This window comes from Octopus sinensis, unplaced genomic scaffold (genome assembly GCF_006345805.1).
Source record: "Octopus sinensis unplaced genomic scaffold, ASM634580v1 Contig10816, whole genome shotgun sequence".
Lineage (NCBI taxonomy): Eukaryota > Metazoa > Mollusca > Cephalopoda > Octopoda > Octopodidae > Octopus > Octopus sinensis.
The window spans coordinates 413,670-437,369 of NW_021832224.1; the positions used below are offsets into that span (position 1 = coordinate 413,670).

General features: G+C 33.0%; 1 protein-coding gene across 1 annotated transcript; it reads right to left on the reverse strand.

Annotated features, from left to right (window-relative positions):
• Positions 1 to 15,181: 15,181 nt before the first annotated feature.
• On the reverse strand, positions 15,182 to 17,845 carry LOC115228582 (general transcription factor II-I repeat domain-containing protein 2B-like). Its single transcript, XM_029799143.1, has 2 exons — positions 16,954 to 17,845; positions 15,182 to 15,189 (listed from the first exon to the last, which is right to left on the reverse strand). The coding sequence occupies exons 1-2, from the start codon at positions 17,843 to 17,845 to the stop codon at positions 15,182 to 15,184; spliced, it is 900 nt and encodes a 299-aa protein (XP_029655003.1).
• Positions 17,846 to 23,700: the final 5,855 nt, after the last annotated feature.

The window sequence follows — 23,700 nt, forward strand, 5'->3', positions numbered from 1 at the left end:
TAATTTTTTCATTATTCCTTTTTGTTAATCAAAAAAATAACCACACAGCAAAACAAGTCACGCTTCCTTTATGTACACAACAGTTTACAGGAGAATATTTTCCTGTATCAATTTCCATGCTTTGAACGGATCCGTCTAAATCGATTTCAAACTTAGGAACCTTCGAAACCAATCCAGAGTTCCCTTCTGAATATGTAATCTCCCAAAGCAGTAATTCTCTTTAAGTAATCATCCTTTACTTTGCAATACACTTCCATGGCGATTGTGAATTTAAAATATGTTTAAAATTATTTTATATAGTAATTTTTAAAACAAAAACCTTGCCTACTAATTTTATCATTGATAATACTGTATTTTCATGTGTATAAGACGATTGGCTCATAAAACGCGTCCTACTTCACATGTTAGACTGATTCTATACAGCGAAAGAAGGAAAACAGTAAAGTAAGAAAAATTGAAGAAATTAACAAAAACATAATTCTAGAAATAAAGCGGTCTTTTGATTTGAGACTAACTTCAATGCGAGTATTTAATAAATATATCTTAAACTAAAATTTAAAAATAATAAAATAAAAATGAAATTTTCAGATTTTTTAAACAATTTATCAAAAGGTTTAATAATAATGGTTACGAAATGCTTAATTTATTTTTTAATTATTAGCATTTATGCAGAAAATAATACAAAATTAAAAAAATAAACGTTTAAATTGAAATGAAAATTTTAAACGCTTTAATAAGACATGGTCATTGATAATATCAAAATAAATTAATACATTATACTGATCAAATAACTATTGGAATGGAAGCTTTGATAATTAAAACATATCTGCGTTGTATTTATTTGATAGAACACGTGACATAGATTTATGATATTATTTATTTAGAAAAGTAGAGATCTATCACAAATAGATAGATATATGAAAAATTACTCATTCTGGCTTTTTTGATAGCTTTGAAAAAAAATTTGGGCACAGAGTCGATTTTATCAAAAATAATGTAGAGTTTGCTTACGTTTAACGTCGACTCTTCAAGCATCAATCTGGAAACTTGAAGTATGAGTGTTGATGCTTTACGCTTTAATTTTGAAGCTTGCGAGGGCCACAAAAATAAATTAAGGGGCCGCATTTGAGAACCACTGATATAGGGCCTCTGGTCATTCTGCATACGGACAATGGAAAGGAATTTAAGAATACCGCGATGCATGAATTATGAAAAAAATATTTGATAAAACATGTTTTCGGCAGAGAATAGCTCCCCGAATCAAGTTAAATTTTATTTTTAAAGAAACGAATTCAATCAAGCTATTAAAGGATCGATTCCTTCAACAAGTGGGTCACGTGGTATCTGAACATTGTCAAAGACATTGTCTTTGATTATAACTTCGCTGTTCACGAAACAACTAAAAAATCCCGTTTAATGTGTCCATAACCCAGAAAAACCCTTAGGACATTCCTGAAAAATATTGAAATAATTTGATTTTGATTTGAAGAGCAAGAAGAAATTATTGATGTGCGTAAAATTGCTTATGACAACATTCTTGTGGCGGCGAACAAAATAATCAAAAGACAAAAGTGGAAATACTACGAAGATCCAATAATTGAGGGTTATAAGAACTGACTCGAACGCAAATCGACCAAGGCTGCCTCTATATGATGGGCTAGATCAGGGGTGTCAAACATGCCAAACATAAGTGCGGTCTGATTTAATGGAGCTCAGGAGTACTGTTGATGCACATAATGTAATGAATTTTTCTCAGTATGAAAGACAACTAGAATCGTTGTTAAAGGAATTTCAAGAAAGATTTAATGATTTTTCGTCTTTTGAACAACAATTTTCATTATTCGCATCACCATTCTCTTTTAATGTTTCCAATGCAGATGAAAGTTTACAAATGGAACTATTGGAAATCCAATCAGATTCTATACTTAAAGCTAAATATTTGGAGGTTGGAATACCTGCTTTCTTTTCATATCTTCCTGGAAAATTTAAAAACTTTAAAAAGTTTGCAACAAAAATCATTGCTATGTTGGTTTGACATATGTGTGTGAACAGCTTTTTTCATTTATGAAAATGACAAAAACTGCTCAAAGAACAAGACTAACTGATGAAAATTTATCCTCTTTAATAAAAGTCGGAACTACACAAATAGCTCAGCCTGACATATCAAAAATTGTATCCAAAAAAGATGTCAATCCTCTGGAAGCAGCTCTCACCAAAATTAAAGGGCGATAATTGAATAATTTAGTTTCTCTTATTTTGGTTATTCATCATAATAAATATCAGAATTAATCTTCCCTTAATGAGAAATTGTTATAAATGTGGCCCTCGAAGCGAAATTGTTACAAAATGCGGCCCTCAAAGCGAAATGAGTTTGACACCCCTGGGCTAGATGCTACAGTGTATTATGTCAACTCCGTTCAAAAAATTTTTATTTTCTAAAAGATTTAAAACAGTGAAATCTGCGGACGGTGAAATTTAATAATTTAAAAATTTTTATTAAAGGTATATTTTCAAATGCTAATTAATAAACACAAAGCGCAGTCTCTAAAAATAGTTAGGTTATTTGGGAATAATAATTTTAGAATGTAATGTCTATTGTCTTAATTTAATCAAAACAGAAAACCTATCTTAAGCATCATGTAAGTAAAATAAACTCTATTAACAGTTAGATAACCAAACTCCATTAGAAATACAGTGCTGGTAGAAAAAAATTGGTTTTGCAGTTAGTAACTTTAAAAGCAGAATTCTCGAATTGAATATTTTTTGTAAGTTCTTCTACAGCTTTCTTTCGGGAATCACCAATTGGATATTTTGGGCGAAATTTGAGTGCTTTGTGTTAAAGTGTCTCTCTAAATTTGACTTTTTATTTTGATTCAATGTTTCCTGGCAGATGAGACATTTCGGTAGTTGTTCTGAATTAGACGTGAATGTAAAAGTTTCAGTCCATTTTGATTGAAAATGTCGCGCATTATCGATTTTTTTATTAATTTTTTTCTTGCTAGGCATATATCGATGTACCACAAAAAATTAATGTTAAACGTGCAAAGATTTTTTGTTATTAACAAAACAAAAAAAATAGTTAAAAATTGAAATCATTTATAAAAAAATAGTTAAAAATTGAAAGAGCCTACCGTAAGAGTTAAAGAGCCTTCAAAGGCTCGCGAGCCTGGTTTTGCCGACCCCTGCACTACGGGACGTCGCCCAAGATCGTGAGAAATGGAATAAACTAATTACCCTTATTGTTTCCTGTGCTGCACAAGCTTTGTCATGATCCATGGCATCGCGAAAGTGCCTATAATAATAATCGTAAACATGGAAATAACATTTTTAGATAATTTTTTCCTCCATAATTTCAACTTTGGCTTAAATCCAGATACTTTTTAAAAGCTTCTATGTTTGCGATATTATTACCTTCAGGATAAAAAAAAAGATTTACTTTGTATGGATAAATTTAATTGACTATTACTCAAAGGTAGTGTAGATTCAAACTCTTGGAAAGATCCATATCGTAACGATTCATAGCATAGGAACATGTAGCTGCACAACACGTTCCTCTTTGCATCCATGAAATGGTGCTCTTCTCGGGTGCTGTGGTCAAGCCCTTCTTAGCAGTCCACTTCTTTAACTCGGCAGTGTACGACTTCAGTCGTCTCCAAGACTGTGATATCCTTTTCGAGGTATCCATAACCAGGATATCATGAGCGTAGATGACAAGCTTGCCAGTACGTACAGACGGCATTGGAATATCCGACAAGACGAGGTTGAAAAGAAGTGGACTCAAGACAGATCCCTGCGGGACGCCCCTTCTAACTTTCACACATCCCGATAGGCGGTTTCCACAGCGAACAAAAGGGCTATGCGACAACTCGCCTATAGTCGAGTTGTCGCCTAACTCGCCTAAATTTATTTGGCGACAACTCGCCTACTTAAAATAAATAAAAAATTTTATTTTTACCAGATTAAATCTAAATTAATTAAAATTTGAGGATCATGAGATAAAAAGCATGAAACTAGTTTTTGACCTGAAAGATGCCGCAAAGGCGTCAGAAGACAGAACTATGAATGTGGTGTCAAGAAGCCTCATTGGAGCCAATGTTGACGTCATTAAAATCTTGCCAAAGGAACGTTCATTGACTCGTCTCGTTCAACGGGAAAGAGAAACACTGATATCAAATTTTGTTGCGACCATTCCTGAAATTCCTGAAAGTTTGTGGTATAATGATCGGGGCGAAATTTTTTATCGCAAAGATTCTGGAATTAATGATGTAAATCGTTACGTCATTTTTTGTTCGGATTATCAGGTTGACATTTTGAGAAAATCAGATGTCTGGGTTATTGATGGTACCTTTAAAAGGGCTGCAATTTCCATTTCGGCCAAATCATATGGCGGAAAATACAATGTCTTGGTCTTGTGGGAGCCTACAAAGACGTTTCATCGTGGGAACGAAAATTATTGAGGAAATGCTACCATTTAGCTTTCATCCCTGTGGAAAATGTTTTATTGGAATTTGAAAAATTACTATGCCCCACTCGTTACCTCTGAGAAATATGATTTTTAATTTTTAAGAAAAATTAAAAAATCAATCATAATGCAATAAAATTCAAATTATATATAAAGTTAATTAGAGTACAATTTAATGATATACTAAAAGATGCTTTAAAATAATAAATTAAAATAATATTTTTAATACAACAAAACATTATGACTGCTACGGACATTAAAACATATTTTAAATGATGTGAATTGTGTGAAAAGCTTAAAGCAACATAATTGATAGTTTATAAAATTTAAAATTAATTATTTTGTCCTTTATTTGATTCTTTTCATGTAAACTATCTTTGTATCTCCATTCGAAAATTCTACATTAACGCGGTTATAAGAAGATTGATTTGATCGTGACAGTATCACAACAAGCACTTTCAAATTTTTTCAAACCCTAACCCCAAACCTTTGCCCTAACCTTTACCCTAACCCTAACCCCAACCTTTACCTAACCTTTACCCTAACCCCAACCTTTACCCTAACCTTTACCCTAACCCTAACCCCAACCTTTACCCTAACCTTTACCCTAAAACTCCGTTCAAAAAATTTTTATTTTCTAAAAGATTTAAAACAGTGAAATCTGCGGACGGTGAAATTTAATAATTTAAAAATTTTTATTGAAGGTATATTTTCAAATGCTAATTAATAAACACAAAGCGCAGTCTCTAAAAATAGTTAGGTTATTTGGGAATAATAATTTTAGAATGTAATGTCTATTGTCTTAATTTAATCAAAACAGAAAACCTATCTTAAGCATCATGTAAGTAAAATAAACTCTATTAACAGTTAGTTAACCAAACTCCATTAGAAATACAGTGCTGGTAGAAAAAAATTGGTTTTGCAGTTACTAACTTTTTTGCGGATAGCATTCAATCTTCCAACTGAATTGAACTCTTTGAAGTTGATTAGATTTATAATTTTTTTATTTATAAAAAAATTTCATTAATCGTTTAACATTTTGAAGATTTAAATTTTTGCGTGTGAATAAAAAACCGGTTTGCTTTATTGAGTGATATTTTAGTTGTTGAATTTTGATTTTTATAAGAAAATGTTAAATGAAATAATTAAAGGAAAGATCCTTGCTCTTTTTGAGTTAAATTGGGCGATAAAAGATATCACAAAACATCTAAATACTCTAAAATCGACAATCGGAGATTTTCTTCGAAAATTCAAAAAATATAGAACTGTTGATAGGATTCCTGGTTCCGGACGTCCTAAAAAGCTTCAGAAAACAGACATTGAAATTCTATTACATCTTATTGAGTGCGATCCAAAAAAATCTTCTAACACGTTGAGGGATAAAATAAAACATTTAACTGGTAAGAATGTCTGTAGAAAGACAATCGGAACTTATTTAAATTCACATTTTCTCTTCGGAAGAGTATGTCAACGTAAAACGTTGCTTTCGAAGAAAAACATAATAACAAGATATGAATTGTCAAAAATTTTTATTCGGATGAACAATGACGCATGAAAACTATTATTTTCTCTGATGAAGCATCTTTTCAAATTTTTCCTACTAAAAAGGCAATATTTTTATCGAGAAAAAAGCTCATGTTATGAATTGAGCCATATAACGCCGACAGTAAAATTTGGTTGAGGTAGTGTTATGGTTTGGGGTTGTATCTCCTATCAAAAAGTGGAAAATTTAGTTTTTGTTAATGGAACACTCAATTCCGCTAAATATATAAATGCAATAACGAATAATTTGTTTGTTTGGGCGCGAAAAATGGGACTAAATAAGTTCACTTTCCAACAAGATTTGGCCCCCTGTCATCAATCTGCGTTGACAACCAAGTTTTTTGAAGAAAATAAAGTTCCAATTCTTGATTGGGCTCCGCAATCTCCAGATATGAACCCAATGGAACATGTTTGGAGCATGATGAAGCAAAATTATTCATTAGATTTTGCAAAAAAATAAACTCGATCTCGAAGTCAAATTAATGAAAATTTGGAACGAATTGCCATCTGAAAATATTCGGAAATTAATTGATAGTATGCCTAAAAGGTCATACGAGCTATTTATTAATCGAGAATACCACACAACATACTAACTGTTGATTTTGTTAACTCTTTTTGTTAAAACCGGTTTTTTATTTACATGCTAAAATTCAAATTTTTTAAATTTTCGCCGATTAATGAAATTTTTTAAAAGTAAAAAAATTATACTTATAATCAACTTCAAACTCTTTATTTCATTTGGAAAATTGATAGCTATACGCCAAAAAAGTTAGTAACTACAAAACCAGTTTTTTTCTACCAGAACTGTATTCAACTACTAACTCGAAGGAATGAAAATGATTATATTTTAAACAAATAATATCTAATTAAATGATTAGAAAGTAATATTAATCAGATTTCTAGTAAGAAAACACCAGTGTTAATACAATAAAAAACATTCTCTTCCAATTTATATATGTCTTAATTTCAGACTTGTCTTTTGTAGTCGCAGTCGTGTATTTTTTGATATGGATCGTAGAACGCGTCGTTGCTCTAGTCGTCGTAGCTAAAACTATAAACGAAATAATTACTTGGAATGTGCATGCTTAAAGTAGATTGTTTAGATTTACCAATCTTATTGACCGCTGAGATTGAAAAATTGTATCGCACTGAAGGAATCATAAGTTTAGAAACATCATATGACGTAATATTTGAATTTAAAATTAATTGATTATTTAGTTTATTACTCTAACATATAAATCATATCTCTTATTTACTGTTGAATAATCAAGAACATATTTCGTAATATTGTATCCGTTGTTACTAGGAGGCCTCCAATTTACTATACGGTTGTTGATCGCGGTAAAATAGTTTATTTTGCATGGAATTCCTGTTACAATAAATTTTAACAATTACCAAATAGCGGAATAAATGTTTGATCTAATTTCGGTGAAACTCCGTATTTATTCTTTAAAAATACATTCAGCATATAAGTTTGATTTATTTCTACGTTCAAAATTTCAAAAGAAAAATTTCCTTTTTTTAACTCAATTTTGTGCAATTCAGTTAAGTTTTTCTAAAATTAGTTTTTTTATTATACTTTTATTTTGATTTCGATTTCATATAAATTTCCTAGCGTTTTGTTTGTAAGATTAAATTCTATCTTATTCATAGTTAAGTTCATCCAAGAAATGTTCGTGAAAATTGGAAGATCAGGCAAATCTAAAAATTTCAAAAAATATTTTTACAGCCAAAATCTAAAATTTTCATTTTCTTAATATTTCCGGCCATATTGTTTGCTTGGCAAGTTGCGTTATAATTTCCAGGGACTGACATTTTGATCTGCGTTTTTCCAACTTTTCTATAACCGATGGCATTTATGACCATCGAATTTTCACTATATGTCTATTTATTTAATCACAGTTATTTACATGATTATTAATTGTCAGTGATATATTTGGCAGCGGATGTCCATATGCAGAACACATTATTAAAACACTCTTATTAATAGGAAATGGGTCATTTACAAATTCTACAGTTGGTATAGCTATAAAAATTATTTGATCAAATCAATACTAATTATTATAATCTTAAAATTGAAGTATTTGGTTTCAATTGGAGTAAAAACTCCAATAACATAATTTCCCTGATCCATCAATTGTGGGCTTTGAAAAAAGATTCCATTTTTAAGTATTTTCATTGCAGTGGAATTGTCTTATGTTAAAAATAATTAATACTAAAACTTACAAAGTTGTGATTTCACTCCATCTATTTCTTTCATCCAAAAAGTAACTGTATGTTGGTGAAATTTTAGTTTTGGGATACAAATATAATTGTACGATATATTTGATGTCATATATACCGTCTCTGAACAATTTGGGAAAGTTATAAGAACTTCTAAGTATATTACTTTTTATTTCTTGCTACCGTCAACATGCAATACGAATTGGATCTCGGTAACTTTATACGTTTCATTTCCATAAGAACATGAATAATTTCCGCTCATATCTGGTGTGATTTGATTAAAATATAAATTTGCTGACAAGCCACTGGGTCCTAGCAAAGCAAAGACATTAACATTTCTTGAAATAAATCTAGGTTACTAAATTTACACTGATGTAATTTCATTGTAATTGTGATGCCAACGAAGGAAATAAGGTGTAGGGAATGATTCTGGTATTACCGAGCATTCAATATTTTCCGAATTGCCACTTTGTGTATATATTTCTGATTTGGATAAAGATAATTGTGTTTCTAAATAAAATTAAATTGTGTTCTGATTTTAATGTAAGTTAACAAAATATGTTAATAGTAAACAGTTTGATAAAAAACCTAAAGAAAATTCGTAGAGCAAAAATAGCAAAAATATCATATAGTGATGATTAGAATTACTCATGAAAGCGAATTTTCTTTAATTATAATAAAAAAATCATTACACGTAAATCACATTGTAATTATTAATAATCTAATAATTAGTTGAGGATCGATCATAATTATGGCACATTTAGATGTTTCAAATTAAATCAACTTTTATAATAGAATATGCTAAAATTATTTTTAATGGACAATGTTTTATTTAGAAAACACAACCATCAACTGAAAGATTAACCATTTCTATCTTCATTTGACGTGAACGCCTATATTAAAAATTGCATAATTTTTCTTGAAGGAAATAACATTAGCCGGAAATAATTGCCGTGCCTTGTACTCCCGGGAAGCGATTTTCTACCAAGGTCATAGGAAATAAAAATTAATATATTTTCATGTTTAAAAATTCAAAGAATATCCTTAAGTTCATTAAAATGTCAATCTAAGCGATTTTGCAGAAATTTGATTGCCTAAATTAAAGTTTAATTTTAAATATAAAAATGATATACTTCTAAACAGAACGTAACAATAAACAGCGATCTGATTATGTTTAACTTCAATCCAAGTCATCACTAGCTAAACTAAAATGAACAGTGACTTTTAATATGTATTTTATATGTTTTGTGTCATATAAATTGATGACATATTTTATTTATCCTCTAAAATAGAATCAGATTTAAAACTCAACATAAACAAAATAATCCACATAAAAAACGTAAAGAATGCCAAAAGAACGTTGAGAAATTAATTAAGCTTTTTCTTTTTCTGAAGCCCAGCACCAGCATTAAATTTAAATAAAATGATATCCCCGTCTTCCACAACATAATCCCTTCCTCGATGGACCATTTTAGGTTCGCTTTCATCGGTATCGGAAGCTTTGATATCATCATATTTAGTAACTTCCGCCATAATAAATCCTTTTTCCATGTCTGAATGAATTCTTCCTGCAGCCTGTGGAGCTTTCGTCCCAATCTATAAAAATTTATAAACTCATTTAAACGTGAATTGTCCAACATTTGACCTCATCCTTTCCTGTAGTGAAAAAATGTTGCAATCCCATCGTTTCATAACCCTGCTTTATAATCTTTTTTAAAGCACTACAAACAGATACATCAAGTTTTTCAATATATTATAAAAAAATCTAACTTGCTTATATTGTAAGGCGAGTTATCTCGATCAGACTGTTCTTTTAATTTCTGTTCCAATGCAGCGCTGAAAGGAATCATTGGCGCTCCAGGGTCTCTTTCATCAATGGCGTTCTTTATTTTTCTGAGCCTTAAAAAATGTTAATTCTTTAAACGAACCATTTATTTTTACCTCTAGTAAAGTCGACTTCTGATAGATTTATGAGATATATAACCGGTTTGGCAGTCAAAAATAAATGCTTGTTAATAATTTCAATCTTATATGTGAATATATGGAAACCTCTTTATAAAGCCAATTTCCAGATCTCAGAGTTTTGCCTGACTCGAGAGTTTCTTTAAATTTCCCCAAAATTTCCTAGACTAGGAAAAATAGAACTACAAACAAATTCCATTTTGGCGGACTGACTATTTCCCCTCATTGGCTTATCAAGAACACTCATTCCCTTTTCAATAGTCTGCAAATCTTTTTGCATGAGTTCCTCCGAAATAATCGCCAAATCTCTAATTGGATCAATGTCTCCTTCAGTATGAGAAATCTCTCGTCTTCAAAAACTCCTAAAAAATTATAAGAAATAGACAGACTGATCATTTGGAAAATTCCATCACAGGCCCGAATGTGCGAAAGGAAGGCGTTTCCCAGTCCTTCCCCCTCGTGAGCTCCTCGCACCAGACCAGCAATATCGGTAACCTTCAAATAAGCAGGGACCGAACTAAAAAATAAAAACAAGTAATTTTTCCTATGGGGTTTAAAATGGTCACATAGCCAGTCAAATCGCTCGTCTGGGACAGATACCCGTCCTTCAGTTGGATCAATAGTACAAAAAGGATAATTCTCGGACGGGACATTGTTGTGAGTGAGCACGTTAAAAAAAGAGGACTTTCTAAAAAAATGATTTATATTTTGATCACCCAACGTTTGGTAGACCAACAACTCCCATTTTTAAGCTATGGCCTACCCTACCCAAATATACAATTTTTTCAGGTTCTTTCTTTTTTGGAGGCATTTTAGTTAGAAATCAACAAGAATAACCACGATACTTTAATTAATTAAACATTTAAATTTAAATTTCCCAATTTCTTATAATTTATAATAATAAGAGAGCTGGTTTCTGGTTGAGTTAGTGACGCAACTCTATTGCACAAAGTCTTAATCACATATGAGGCTACAAAGAGATTTTACTTTGCTATCATCAATGTCAGAGGACTATCTGACCTATCCAAGCGAAAAATCCTATGCCGGGATCTGAATGCATATGGTGCAACTATCGGATGCTTTCAAGAAACGAAGGTCAAGGCGGGCTAGATGAGATACACAACGAGTATCGAATCATTCTCCTTCCATCAGAATCACGTCATTATGGGCAGGGGTTTGGCATTCATAAGACCTTTTGGAATTCAATTCACAAATACTACCGTGTGAACGACCGCATATGTGTACTACAACTGAGACAAAAAACTTTGACCAACACGGATCGAATAATCAGCATTATAAATGTCTACGCCCCACAAAGTGGAAGACTGAAGAAGAACATGGATGAACTAGACTCTTTCTATCACATGCTATCAAAGACCTACACGAGTATAAAAACATCCTTCCTTATACTAATTGCCGGTGATTGGAATGCTAAGGCAGGCAAAGGCCGTGGTGAAGAAGTGTTCATGGGCAGACATGGACGGGGGATAAGAAATGCACCAGGTGAAATGCTTGTGAACTTCTGCAGCATATTCAAGCTACTGCTATGCAATACGGTCTTTCCTCATGCGGCACGTCATAAAACCACGTGGACCGGGACTAGAAGAAACAAAAATGGGGAGTACGTCAACATCTATAATCAAATCGATTATATCATCTGTAGACAAGAAGAAAAACATCGATTGCTGGATGCCAGGTCATATGGCGGGGCACTTACACTGAGCGATCACAAAGCATTGTGGCACGATTGAGACTGAAAAGAATTTTTGGATCGCCTCTTTCAAAGAAAATGAATCAAACCGAATTAGATACTCAGTGGAAAAACTGATTACATCAGATGTTACCAAGGAAAAATACTCCCAGGCAATCATCGAAAACCTAAAAGTAACAGAAACGGTAAAAGACCCAAACAAAAGCTGGGATTATTAGAAAAACTTATTCACAAAGCTGCAACGGAAACCATTGGAACGACTGCATTCAGAAACCACTCAAACCCATTGAATCCAAATGTTGCCGAAATGGCAACAAAACAAAAAGCCATCCAACTGAAAATTGAAAACACCAACGACAAGGAGGCAAAGGAAAAACTCAAAAGAGAACGTAGGAAAATATCGAGAACAATCAAGAAGGAAAATCTTAAATACGTGAAAGCTTTATTAAACTCTCGAATATCAGAAGTTGAAGACTTAAAGGATGGTGCGCAAATGTACGCAGCCATCAGACTACTACGCCGACGACAACAGAAAACAAAACTGGTTGTGCACGATGAACATGGGAAAACAATTGGAAACCCAATCGAAATGGTAAATACAATCGCCGACCACTTCGAAATACTATTCAATGGCAGGGCCGATGCTCTCGATGAGGGTGAAGAACGTTATCTAAACAACAAAATAACACACCTTGAAGTTTTGAAGGCTATAAAAAAATTAAAAAACAACCGTGCGGCGGGTCCAGACAACATCAACGGTGAATTGATAAAGTACTCCCCAATGGAGATCTCAACTATAATCACAAATCTCCTGAACGAGATGTTCCATGGAAATACCATACCGCCTATTGGGAAAGGAACGCTAATTCCTCTCCAAAAACCCAACAAGCCGCAAGGTCCTCTTAACAACATTCGCCCAATCATACTCTTGAACACAATAAGGAAAATCTTCTCGCTCGTAACACTGGAACGTATTAAGGACCCTGTTAATGAATATCTGTCGGCTAGCCAAAGTGGATTCAGGCCTGGGCGATCAACTGCAGATGTAGTATGGGGACATAGATGGATCTGTGCCATATCTCAGAAATTTAAAATGGCGACCACAATATTGGGCATTGATATGAGCAGGGCATTTGATACAATCCGCAGAGACAAGCTAATGGAGATCCTCAAAACTATTCTTGACAATGACTCGATCAGAATGGTTCGCGAGCACTACTTATAGACACCGAGTTAACGGTGAAGATCGGACCCGTACAATCAAGATCTTTCAAAACAAGCATTGGAACGCCCCAAGGTGATTCAATATCACCTGTACTATTCATTGTCTATCTTGAAGCGGCACTAAGAGATCTGAGAAAACTAGTGAAGACTACTTCAATAACTGAAGTGATATATGCCGACGATGTAGACTTTTTGTCTCATGATAAGTCGACACTCGAAGAACTGCTGAACATTGCTCCCCAGGCACTGGAAAAATGGTTCTTAAAAGTGAACATAGAAAAAACCGAATATGTAACAATCAACCGGGAGGCAAATAGAACAGACGAAAAATGGCGAAACTCGAAAAAAGTTGGACTCTTTTAGGAGATAGTGAAGACATTATGAGGAGAAAGATGCTATCGACTGTTGCACTTAACAAACTGCGGACCACTTGGCTACGAAACCGCGAGGTTGGAACGGCCTTACGTGCCAAATTATACAATGCTTTTATTAAACCCATACTTTTGTACAACGGAGGAACATGGGGAATATCTGAGTCTGAATCAAAATCTCTTGATGCATTCCATAGAAGACAGTTAAGAATTCTTATTGGCATCAACTGGCCAAAGAAAATCAAGAACTCCACCCTATACAATATCTGCAACAGCAGACCCGTCAGTGTGGACATTACCGAAGCACGTTGGCGCCTATTGGGCCACATTCTAAGACTCGACCAGGATGTTTATGCTAACTGGGCAATGGAATCATATTACGCAAAGGACGAAAGATCTGCGTCCCGAGGACGCCCACGAAATACATTACCTATTGTAATCTCAAAAGAACTACAACGCGTTAAAAGACAACTGAAAAATGGAGACGACCTAGATACTCTCAGGAGTATAGCATACAACCGCACATCATGGAAAATTATGACCGAAAAGATAGTCTCATATGTGGCACATGTGGGAACTTAATTAGTTTAAATTACATTATGTTCCTATGACAGTGCTAATAATAATAATAATAAGAGAGCTGGCAACCTACCATGTATCTAAGTGTCAAGAAAATCTTATAAGCAAATTCGTCACAAAATCACTGAAAAACATCAAATCTCAATTTTTCATCACACAGAATCGCCCAAATTTGCAACGTTGAACTTAAGAGTCTAAAGCAAAGGAAAAATAAAAGTCGTAAAAAGGGAAAGGAGAAGGCTTGATATTGACATGCTTGGAATAAGTGAACTTCATTGGATTGACAGTGGTTTTTATCGTTTTGATGATTTTATCATATATTATTCTGGTAACGATAATGTGAAGTAAGATAGAGTGGCCTTTATTATTTCAAAAAAAATTTCACCTGAAAGTCATAGAATATTTAATGATCGGATAATAATAATTTTGCCAAGGATAACAAAATTGACCAATTCTATTATGAATTCCAAGAAGCACTAAAACTGATACCTAAAAAGGAGATAATCTACATATTTGTGAATTTCAAGTAAAAAGTAGGGGCTGCCATATACGGATATTGTGGGAAGTTATTGTCTGGGGGAAAAATGATGATGGGAACCGTCTGGTCTAATTTTGTTTGAAAAATAGATTTCAAATAACTAATAAATGGTTCCAGCAGCACAAACGAAGATTATATACTTGGTCTTCAACTAAGAATCTAATTGATTATATTTTGCGTACAAAACATGGAAAAGCTCTATAGCAGCTGTCAAGACATATCCTAAAGCAGACTGTGGAACAGATCATCAGCTAGTTGTTGCATGAATTAGAACAAAATTCTGTAACATTTTCTGAGTAAGTAAATTCGATGTCTCAAACATATTATCGGAATATGCCACGAAAATTGAACACAATATTGGATTCCTGGATTTGAACGGAAAAATACCAGATGAAATGTATGACGATATGCAGTTGGTTATCAGGACTGCTGCAATAAAATATATCAAATACAAAGTCTCACCCAAGAGCTCTGAGTGGCTTTCTGTCAACACCCTACACATTGCTGAAGCTCGTAAAGCTGCTAAAGTTTCTAGGAATAAAGACAAGACAAAAACTTAACTCTGAATTCTAAATGGCTGCCAAGAATAAAGCAAAAAAACTAAGATGACTATAAGAAAAGTCACACTAGAAATGCGTATTTACAAATAAAAAGATTATGTACTTCCTTTACAAAAATGACGAGGAAAACCAACGACAAGTATGGTGTAGTATTCGCTGAAAAGAATACGCGAAAGGTCTATATTCCAAAACTGTGTGCCCACCTATATATGTTGATAAAGGGCATAAAATCCTTGAGAAGGAATGCGTGTGGACAACACGGAAAAAAAGCATCGGGAATTAAAAACATCTCAAGCGAATTGCTGAAGGAAATACCGGTAACAGGGATCGCCAGTCTATTTCAAAAATTTGGAAAACTGGTATTAGGTTAAAGAAATTTACTTTCATTAATGGGCGGCTATATTTTTAAGACTCAGGTAGAAACCAAAAAATTGTCATTTCTGTAGACAATCATGAGGAAATGCAACTAATGGCTATGCAAATTCATCAACCAACTCATTGCGAAGACAACACGTTATTATTATTATTAGAACCAAGATCACCGTCCAAAACATAGAACTAATTAATCAGGTGATCCCGGCTTCTCTGAGGAGGGTCCTCATCTTTGCCTGGTACTGCTCCCTAGTCCCGACACAATTTCTATAAGGGCGCGGTGGTGAAGTTTTAGGGCCTGTAGGCCCATGGTTCCTTCCCAAGATTTCTTTAAATGAGGCGATGGATAGATGTTCATTCGGTCCTTGTAGTGCTTTCCGAAATCTTTCTTGAGTTTTTCGATTTTTTCACGGTTCGTTTGAGTGATAAACCCTCCCCACGCCTCACAAGCATAACTAATGGGGTGTTCGATGTATTGCCGGTAGATTGATTGGCGTGTGGGGAATTCATACGTTTGGAATGGATTTGATGAAGAAATATGCAAAAAATTGTCGTTAAGTTTTAGAAAAAGAACATTGGACGTTTGTCGTGCCAAGGGAAAATATATTAACTATTAATTCAATGGTTTTTATTGTTGGGTTTTGATATATTACTTTTTGCTGTTACAAAATTTCAAGTAATTACCTAAAATTATGCATTTTTAAAGATTTTTAAAATCAAAGCTAAAGCCATTGTTAAGGATTATCCGCAAGAATTTATGATTGTATCAAATCAAAGCTAAAGCCATTGTTAAGGATTATCCGCAAGAATTTATGATTCTTGAGGATGGTGTATTATATTGTCGTCTCTGTTTGTGTAATATTAAATGCGAAAAAAGGCATTTTGTAAATTCTCATCGATCCTCACAGAAACATAAAAATTCATTGAGCTTATTCGAAATAAAAATTATTTTTTGTAGATTATCTGACCATATCACACCAAACAAATATTTACCAATATGCCAAAAATGATGATTGGGCTCTACAAGTAACCAGAGCATTCATTAAATCCGATATTCCGCTAAACAAACTATCTATGCCATGGCTTAGAGCAGGGGTCACCAAACTTTTTGCACTCGCGGGCCGGATTGACCCCAACACAATGAACGCGGGCCGGAGCACGTGCATAGGATTATAATTTTACTAGAAATTCATAAGTGTGTTTTTTACAATAAAAACTAATTTAAACAAAAATAAAGTAAACAAAAATTTTAATGAGAGCTATGGAACTGTGATCTTTTTTGATAAGTTCATCAATATTTGGTTTTAAATTGCTGCATCCTATCATGAGAATTGATTTTAAGTGTCCGTCAGTCAATCTTGCACGATGGGCAGACTTAACATATTTCATCCTCGAAAACGTTTGCTCACATTGGTAAGTTGTGCCAAATATAGAAATCATCTTTATCGCAAAATTCTTTAGTCTCGGAAACTCATCATCCTTGAGATATTCGTAGAACTCAGCGAGTTTGGTCCGTCTGTGACAATCTTTGAGCTGTTCATTTGATTGTAAGTCAATAACTTCTAATTGTAATTCATGTTGAACATTTTCAACATTACAAGAAAATGGATTTTCGAACAAAATTATATCGATTTCAATTTTGTCAAGTTCAGAAAACTTATGTAAAAAATGATGTTTTAATTCTTTGATAATTCCAATTTGGAAAGTAATGTCGATCTCATTACAGTTTGCCTCACAAAAACTTTTAAAACAAGAAAAGTGTGAAAACTGACGTACTCCAAGTTGTGACTCGAATAACATCAATTTTTGTCGAAATGCTTTAATTATCCTGTAGAAATCACAAATTAAGTTTTCCTTTCCTTGTAATTTCAGATTTAGCTCATTCATGTGAGTTGTAACATCAACCAAAAATGATAATTTTGATAGCCAAGCAAGATCTGATAATTCGGGATAATAGTTATTTTTACTGGTTAGAAAAATATCAATCTCACTTCGGAGTTTATAAAATCTATTTAATACATTACCACAGCTAAGCCATCTAACTGCAGTGTAATATGGTAAGTCAAAATATTCAGATCCAAAATCGTCAAGTAAAACTTTAAACTGACGGTGATTAAGTGAGCTCCCTCGAACAAAGTTTATTATGCGAATAACTGGATTCAACACACATGAAATATTAAGAGCCTTCGCACATAGTGCGTGCTGATGAAGGATGCAATGAATGAACAAAGTGTTTGAAATATGTAATTCCTCCAATTTATTAGTTATTTGCCCAACTAGACCCTTTTTAGAACCAGCCATATTCTTTGCCCCGTCAATCGTAACACAACTCAGTTTCTCTCCATTCAAGGTTATAGTCACTTATAGTTTGTTCCAATTCATCAAAAATATCTTTTCCAGTGGTTGTTCCATGAATAGAACAAACAGATGCCAGTTCTTCAGTTATGGAAATATTCTCATCAACTCCACGAATAAAAATAAGAAGTTGCGATGTTCCCGAAATGTCAACTGACTCATCCAATGCAAGAGAATACCACAACATATTACTTGTCTTTTCACAAATTTGTAAATATATATTTTTTCCAAGCTCTTCAGTTCTCCGTGATACAGAACTCGCCGACAAACTTATTCCATCAAATAAGGAAGAATTTAGTGGGCACAAACAATTAACTGCTTCAATAATGCAATTTTTGATATACATCCCATCACTAAAGGGTTTCCCGTGTTGTGAAATAATTTTCGTTATCTCGTATCCAGCTCTTGTTACATTTTCATTATTTTCAAAATTTTTTTTATAAGGCCTTGTTGAATTTGTAAAGTGCGTTTCAGTGATTCAACTTTATCCTCACGTAGCTTTCCAGTGTACTTGGAATATATCGGAGCATGATTCGTTTCATAATGACGTCGAATGTTATACTCCTTCATAACAGAGAGATGTTCGTGGCATATTAAACAATAAGCTTTCTGCTTTAATTCATCTTTCGCAAAAAAATACTTCAATTCCCATAATTTATTGAATACACGGCATTCGCGGTCAACCTTTCTTTTCATATTAGACATAGCAACAAAGAAAAATTTAACGTTAATGCTGATAAGTTTTTTTTCGAATTAAATCTTGCAAAATAGTTTAATTTTTTAATTAAAGTTTTTATTTAAGTTAATTATTAAGGTATTAATTGAATATCTCGAAATAGTGCGCGGGCCGGATAAAATGTTGTCGCGGGCCGTAGTTTGGTGACGTCTGGCTTAGAGAATTGTTTTAAGGAGGTTATGTGCGAGTGCCCTCACCATCGAAGGCTAGAAGCTGTGTCAATCAAATCATAATTGATAAAAAATAGATAATTCAACAAAAAATTGTGTATAAAAATTTACTTTATTTCGTAGCGATCAAAAGGTTTTTGCTATTGCGGATGAAACAAAAATTCGTGGCCAAAGATACGTTGCTGTGATAATTGGATCGTTGAATTCTCCTGAAACAACATATCTGATATCGTTTAAGCCGGTAGAATCTGCTCCTAACAAGAACATCATTGCTCAAATAGTCGACGATGTACTTCGGAATAATTTGGTTCAAAGGGAAAATTTCCTTTTGTTAATTTCGGATGCCGCAAATTATGTGAAATCAGGTAAAATTTTATGTTTAAGTTTTAGCTGGCAAAATACTTAAAAATCTGTACCCCAAGTTATTCCATGTCACATGTACTGTTCATCTATTACACAATTGTTGTGAGAAAATAAAAGCCTCCTATCCGGAAATTGATTTGATGATTGCTACTGTACAAGCAGCAATTAACAAGAACAATACAAGAAAACGAATATTTAAAGACAGAAACATCGCCATTCCACCTCGTGTGCATTTGACAAGATGGGGGAGTTGGCTTAAGGCCGCTACTTACTATTCAGAAAATCTGATCGGAGTACAAAATATTTTCGAATCATTCGCGATGATGGATATCTAGTTCGAACAGCCAAAGAAAGTCTTCGAAACCATGTATTAGTGAGCAGTCTATGTGACCTTATCCGAAGCTATTCAAACATTCCAGGTTTTCGAGTAAATGTCGCTATTGCAGATATTATTACGAAATTTGAAAGTACGCGCTTCACAATTGAACAGGCATATTATTGTTTAGAATCGTTGGAATTTGGGAATGACAACAAATTTATCAAAGCATACATAATTAAAAGGCTTAAAACAAACGATATTTCGAACATAATTAGAATGACTAATTCACAAATATCTCCTGCCGAGTATGCATTACTTCTGAATTGTCAGCCGACCTCGTGCTCGGTTGAAAGAACTTTCTCTCTAATAAAGAGTTTTCTAAGATCCAACCGAAATTTTCTACAAGAAAATTTAGAAAATTATGTAATTTGTATGTGCAACAAACAGTTTTAGTGTTTTTATTGTTTATTTATAAAGTTAAATTTTTGGGTTAATTTTTTTAGTTTTTAGGTTAATAAAGTTAAAGTTTTTAGGTTAAAATTTTTATTTTTCAGGTTAAAAAAAAATCGCCCTACTCATTAGAGCAGCGGTTCTCAACCTTTTTTAGACTGGGGACCACTTTTGCACTATAAAATTTTGTGGGGACCACCTTAAATAAAATAAACATTTTTTGGTATTAGCGCACAATTTTTGGCCTCGCCAGGGCCAGGTTTAGACATGTTCGAATATTTATTATAAAAATAACATGAACATTATGAAAATAACAGAAAATTTAATAGTAATTTAGTGAGATTTCTGATCTTGTTTGCTCAGAATAATTTTACTTATATCAGGCTCTATGTTCGACAAAGCTACTCGCATATCATCTTGTACCCGTAGTCTATTTCTATATTTTGTTTTTAGAAAAGTCAGACACGACATCGCCATTTCACAGTGATAAGTAGTGGGGAATGCAAGTATTGATTCCAATGCAGTTTTACTCAAAATGGGGAATTCTTTTGCCATCTGACACCTAACAATAAAAAGTAATTATTAATGAGAATACCAAAAATCTAATAATGAAGTACATTTGAAAATAATCTGAGCAGACTGATTACATTGAAGTTCAATCAAGCTCTGCTGAAAATTGAGTTCCTGATATTCTTTAAATGAGGTCAAGAAAGGTTGAACGATCCAGTTTGGAATTGGGTCTTCAACAGGAATTTTCTGGTGTACAGACTCTTTGTGGCGCCTAAGTTGAGAAGGTTTCAGTGAATTGTTTCCCAAAATTTTATGGCAAATCATGCATTTTGCCTTTATTTCATTATTTGGGGCAATGAATTTAGTGAATCCAAATTGTACGTAAGAATCCGACCAAAGACGACGATTCTTGTTAACCATAACTAGAATGATAAACCACGCTAATCAAATCAGATTAATTTCAATGTTTTTGATTTATACTTAATTGTACAATTAGTTTTAATTTAATATATTGTTATTTTGCGAAAATTCCTGGGGACCACTAAAAATTTTCTGGGGACCACGATTGAAAACCGCTTGATAAATTTCAATGTTTTTGATTTATACTTAATTGTACAATTAGTTTTAACTTTAATATATTTTTATTTTTCGAAAATTCCTGGGGACCACTAAAAATTTTCTGGGGACCACTAGTGGTCCCCGGGGACCACGGTTGAGAACCGCTGCATTAGAGTATATCTCATTCAGCAAACAAACTCGGTTCTTTTGTTTTCTTGATTTCGTTTGGTTCTTTTTTTTCTTTCTCTTACTCTTTTAATTTATTAACGCGTTTTTATGTGAAAAATAAACAATTCTGTTATACTTTTTTAGTACTTTCAATTCTTGAGTATTTGCTAATTTCATAAACATTTAAAAATTGTTGATGTTATGACCAAAAATAAATCCTCAGTAAGAACTGTCCCCGTTCGTAATTTCATCGTTTATAAAAGATGGTAATTCCCCACATCATTTTCAACTTAAGTCTGGTCATACAAACCATTAATGGCATTTGCATCAGTAAACAATCCTAATCAATCACCACTTTGCTGCTGAAAGTGGTTAAGCTTTTCAGACGTTATTTGAAAATTTTTCAATTTCAAATAAACAGTTTCCATCTTGATTTGACTTCACACATCTATATCCAGTAAGCTTCGCATTAAGTCTCCAACGCGAATTGGAATTTCATTTTCTTCCATAAAATTTTTGATAATCAAATAGTTTTCAGCCTTTTGGAGTATAAAAGTCCAACGGTTATCCATCTATTATAAGTTTTTAAACCAATGGACGCTAATTCACATACATTTTGTTCAATTATTCTTGGATTCCGAATATGAATAGACTTTTTGTAAAATATTGATGTTTTTGTGCCAACTAAGACAAGATAGCATCAGGATATCAAGGAATATTAATTGAGCTGTATCCGGGAATAGTGATACTTCCAGACTTCGTCATTTTCTTCTCGTTAATAAACCGTGCTGATAAGAGATGTCAGCTCTGCTGCCTGCTTTTGAAGAAGGTGACTAACCAGGATAACCCTGATTACATTTGATTTATTTAATGCTGCTTCCCTCTTTTAGGAAAGCCACCAAACCAAGTAAAAGTTCTGGTCACACTTTTAATAGACCTTTTGAACTGATTAAATCAGCTTGAAATCGATTTGTCATTGACTTAGCTTTTGAAGTTGACAAAGCCTGCGCAGCTGAGTAAGAGATATATAGTCATTTTTTCTGTCTGTATTCTAACTTCAGCTGTTTTCCTCACTTTTGGAACGTTCCATTCTGTCTATGGCTTCAGTGCTGCATTTTTATATCCGTTTGGTTGATTTGCTATTTTCGGAAGCTCCCTTTAACAGTTTCTGCACTAATATTTTCTCATTTTTTTAGCTTTAAAGCTTCTTTAGTTTTTTCATAGACCTGACAATTTGCCAAGTAGCTCGAAAAACCGAAGTTGACACATTCTTTCATTTTAGAGTCTTTGCAATCTGCTCCAGCATGTGTGGCCGAACAAAATACAGTCAAACCTGTATTGCCTGTTACAGTTTTTTAAAAATTTGAAAATTTTTAAAGAAACCTCTATTCCTCGCCAAATTCTAAATCTTGTCGCTATTTTTCATTATTAAAAAATTTTGTTTTGTTACAACTTGCCCAAGTGTATTAAACTCACGTTTAATAAAAAAGACGCATAATAGTCTACATCGATGACAAAAACATATTACAATGGAGCATATAGCCGCTGTTTTTTCTTCAATTTTGAGAAAAAAATTTCATGAAGATCGACCAATGATCTCAGGCTTGAGAAAAAAATACTTAATAGTAATTCTCTTTTCTCAGGCAAAAAACGTTTATTCAATCTAACATATTCAACTATTGACAAAAAAGTTGGACATGTATAAAACTCATTTTGTCGATTCACATAAAAAACTGAATTTAAATGAGGTATTTTGGATGGTAAAGCGTTACTCAACAAAGCATTCTAAATGCATTACATATGAAAATCAAGCGCAAGAAACAGATATAAGGATTGAGAATTACGATAAAATAATAATGACGTTTAATAAAATTGTATATCTGATAGAACAACCATACTTAATTGATTATAGTTTCACTATAATGGATGACAAGCGATTGAGCTTCTCCGGTATCAGAAGTTAGCATTTTAACGATAGACAGTCTCACTCCCCTTTTCTCAAAACGCTCGAGATGGAAAATGAGAAATATTATTCTAAGTTATCTGGAGGACTATAAAAAAGAGGTTTCTTCTCTCATACACCAGTGATTCTCAAGTGCGGCCCCTAGAATTTAATTGAGGGCCTTATGTTTTTTTAAATATTTAATTTTTTAATTTAATATTTTTAAATTTTATGAATGAAAATTGTCACGTTTTTTTATTTGTTGTTGTGATGTCGGATTCTAAACGTTGTCGAAAAATTTCCGAGGAAAATAGGATTTTTCAACATATCTGGGAAGAAAAATATTTCATTATTGAGGTCAATGGAAAGGCTCTTTGCCTAATATGAAGTTCTATTATTGTAACTCTAAAAACGTATACAATCGAACGGCTTATGAAAAATTCACTTGTGTTTCTCGGACGAAAAAACTAATACAAATGAAAGAAGATTATTTAAAGCGATCATTCACTTTCAAAAGTGGCACATATTCGTCTAATATTAACCTGGCATCATACAAAATTAGTTACCTATTGGCTAAAAATATGA

Bases quoted from the DNA above. Each gene is read 5' to 3' on its own strand.
- LOC115228582 (XM_029799143.1), bottom strand. From the start codon at position 17,845: ATGGCTGGTTCTAAAAAGGGTCTAGTTGGGCAAATAACTAATAAATTG.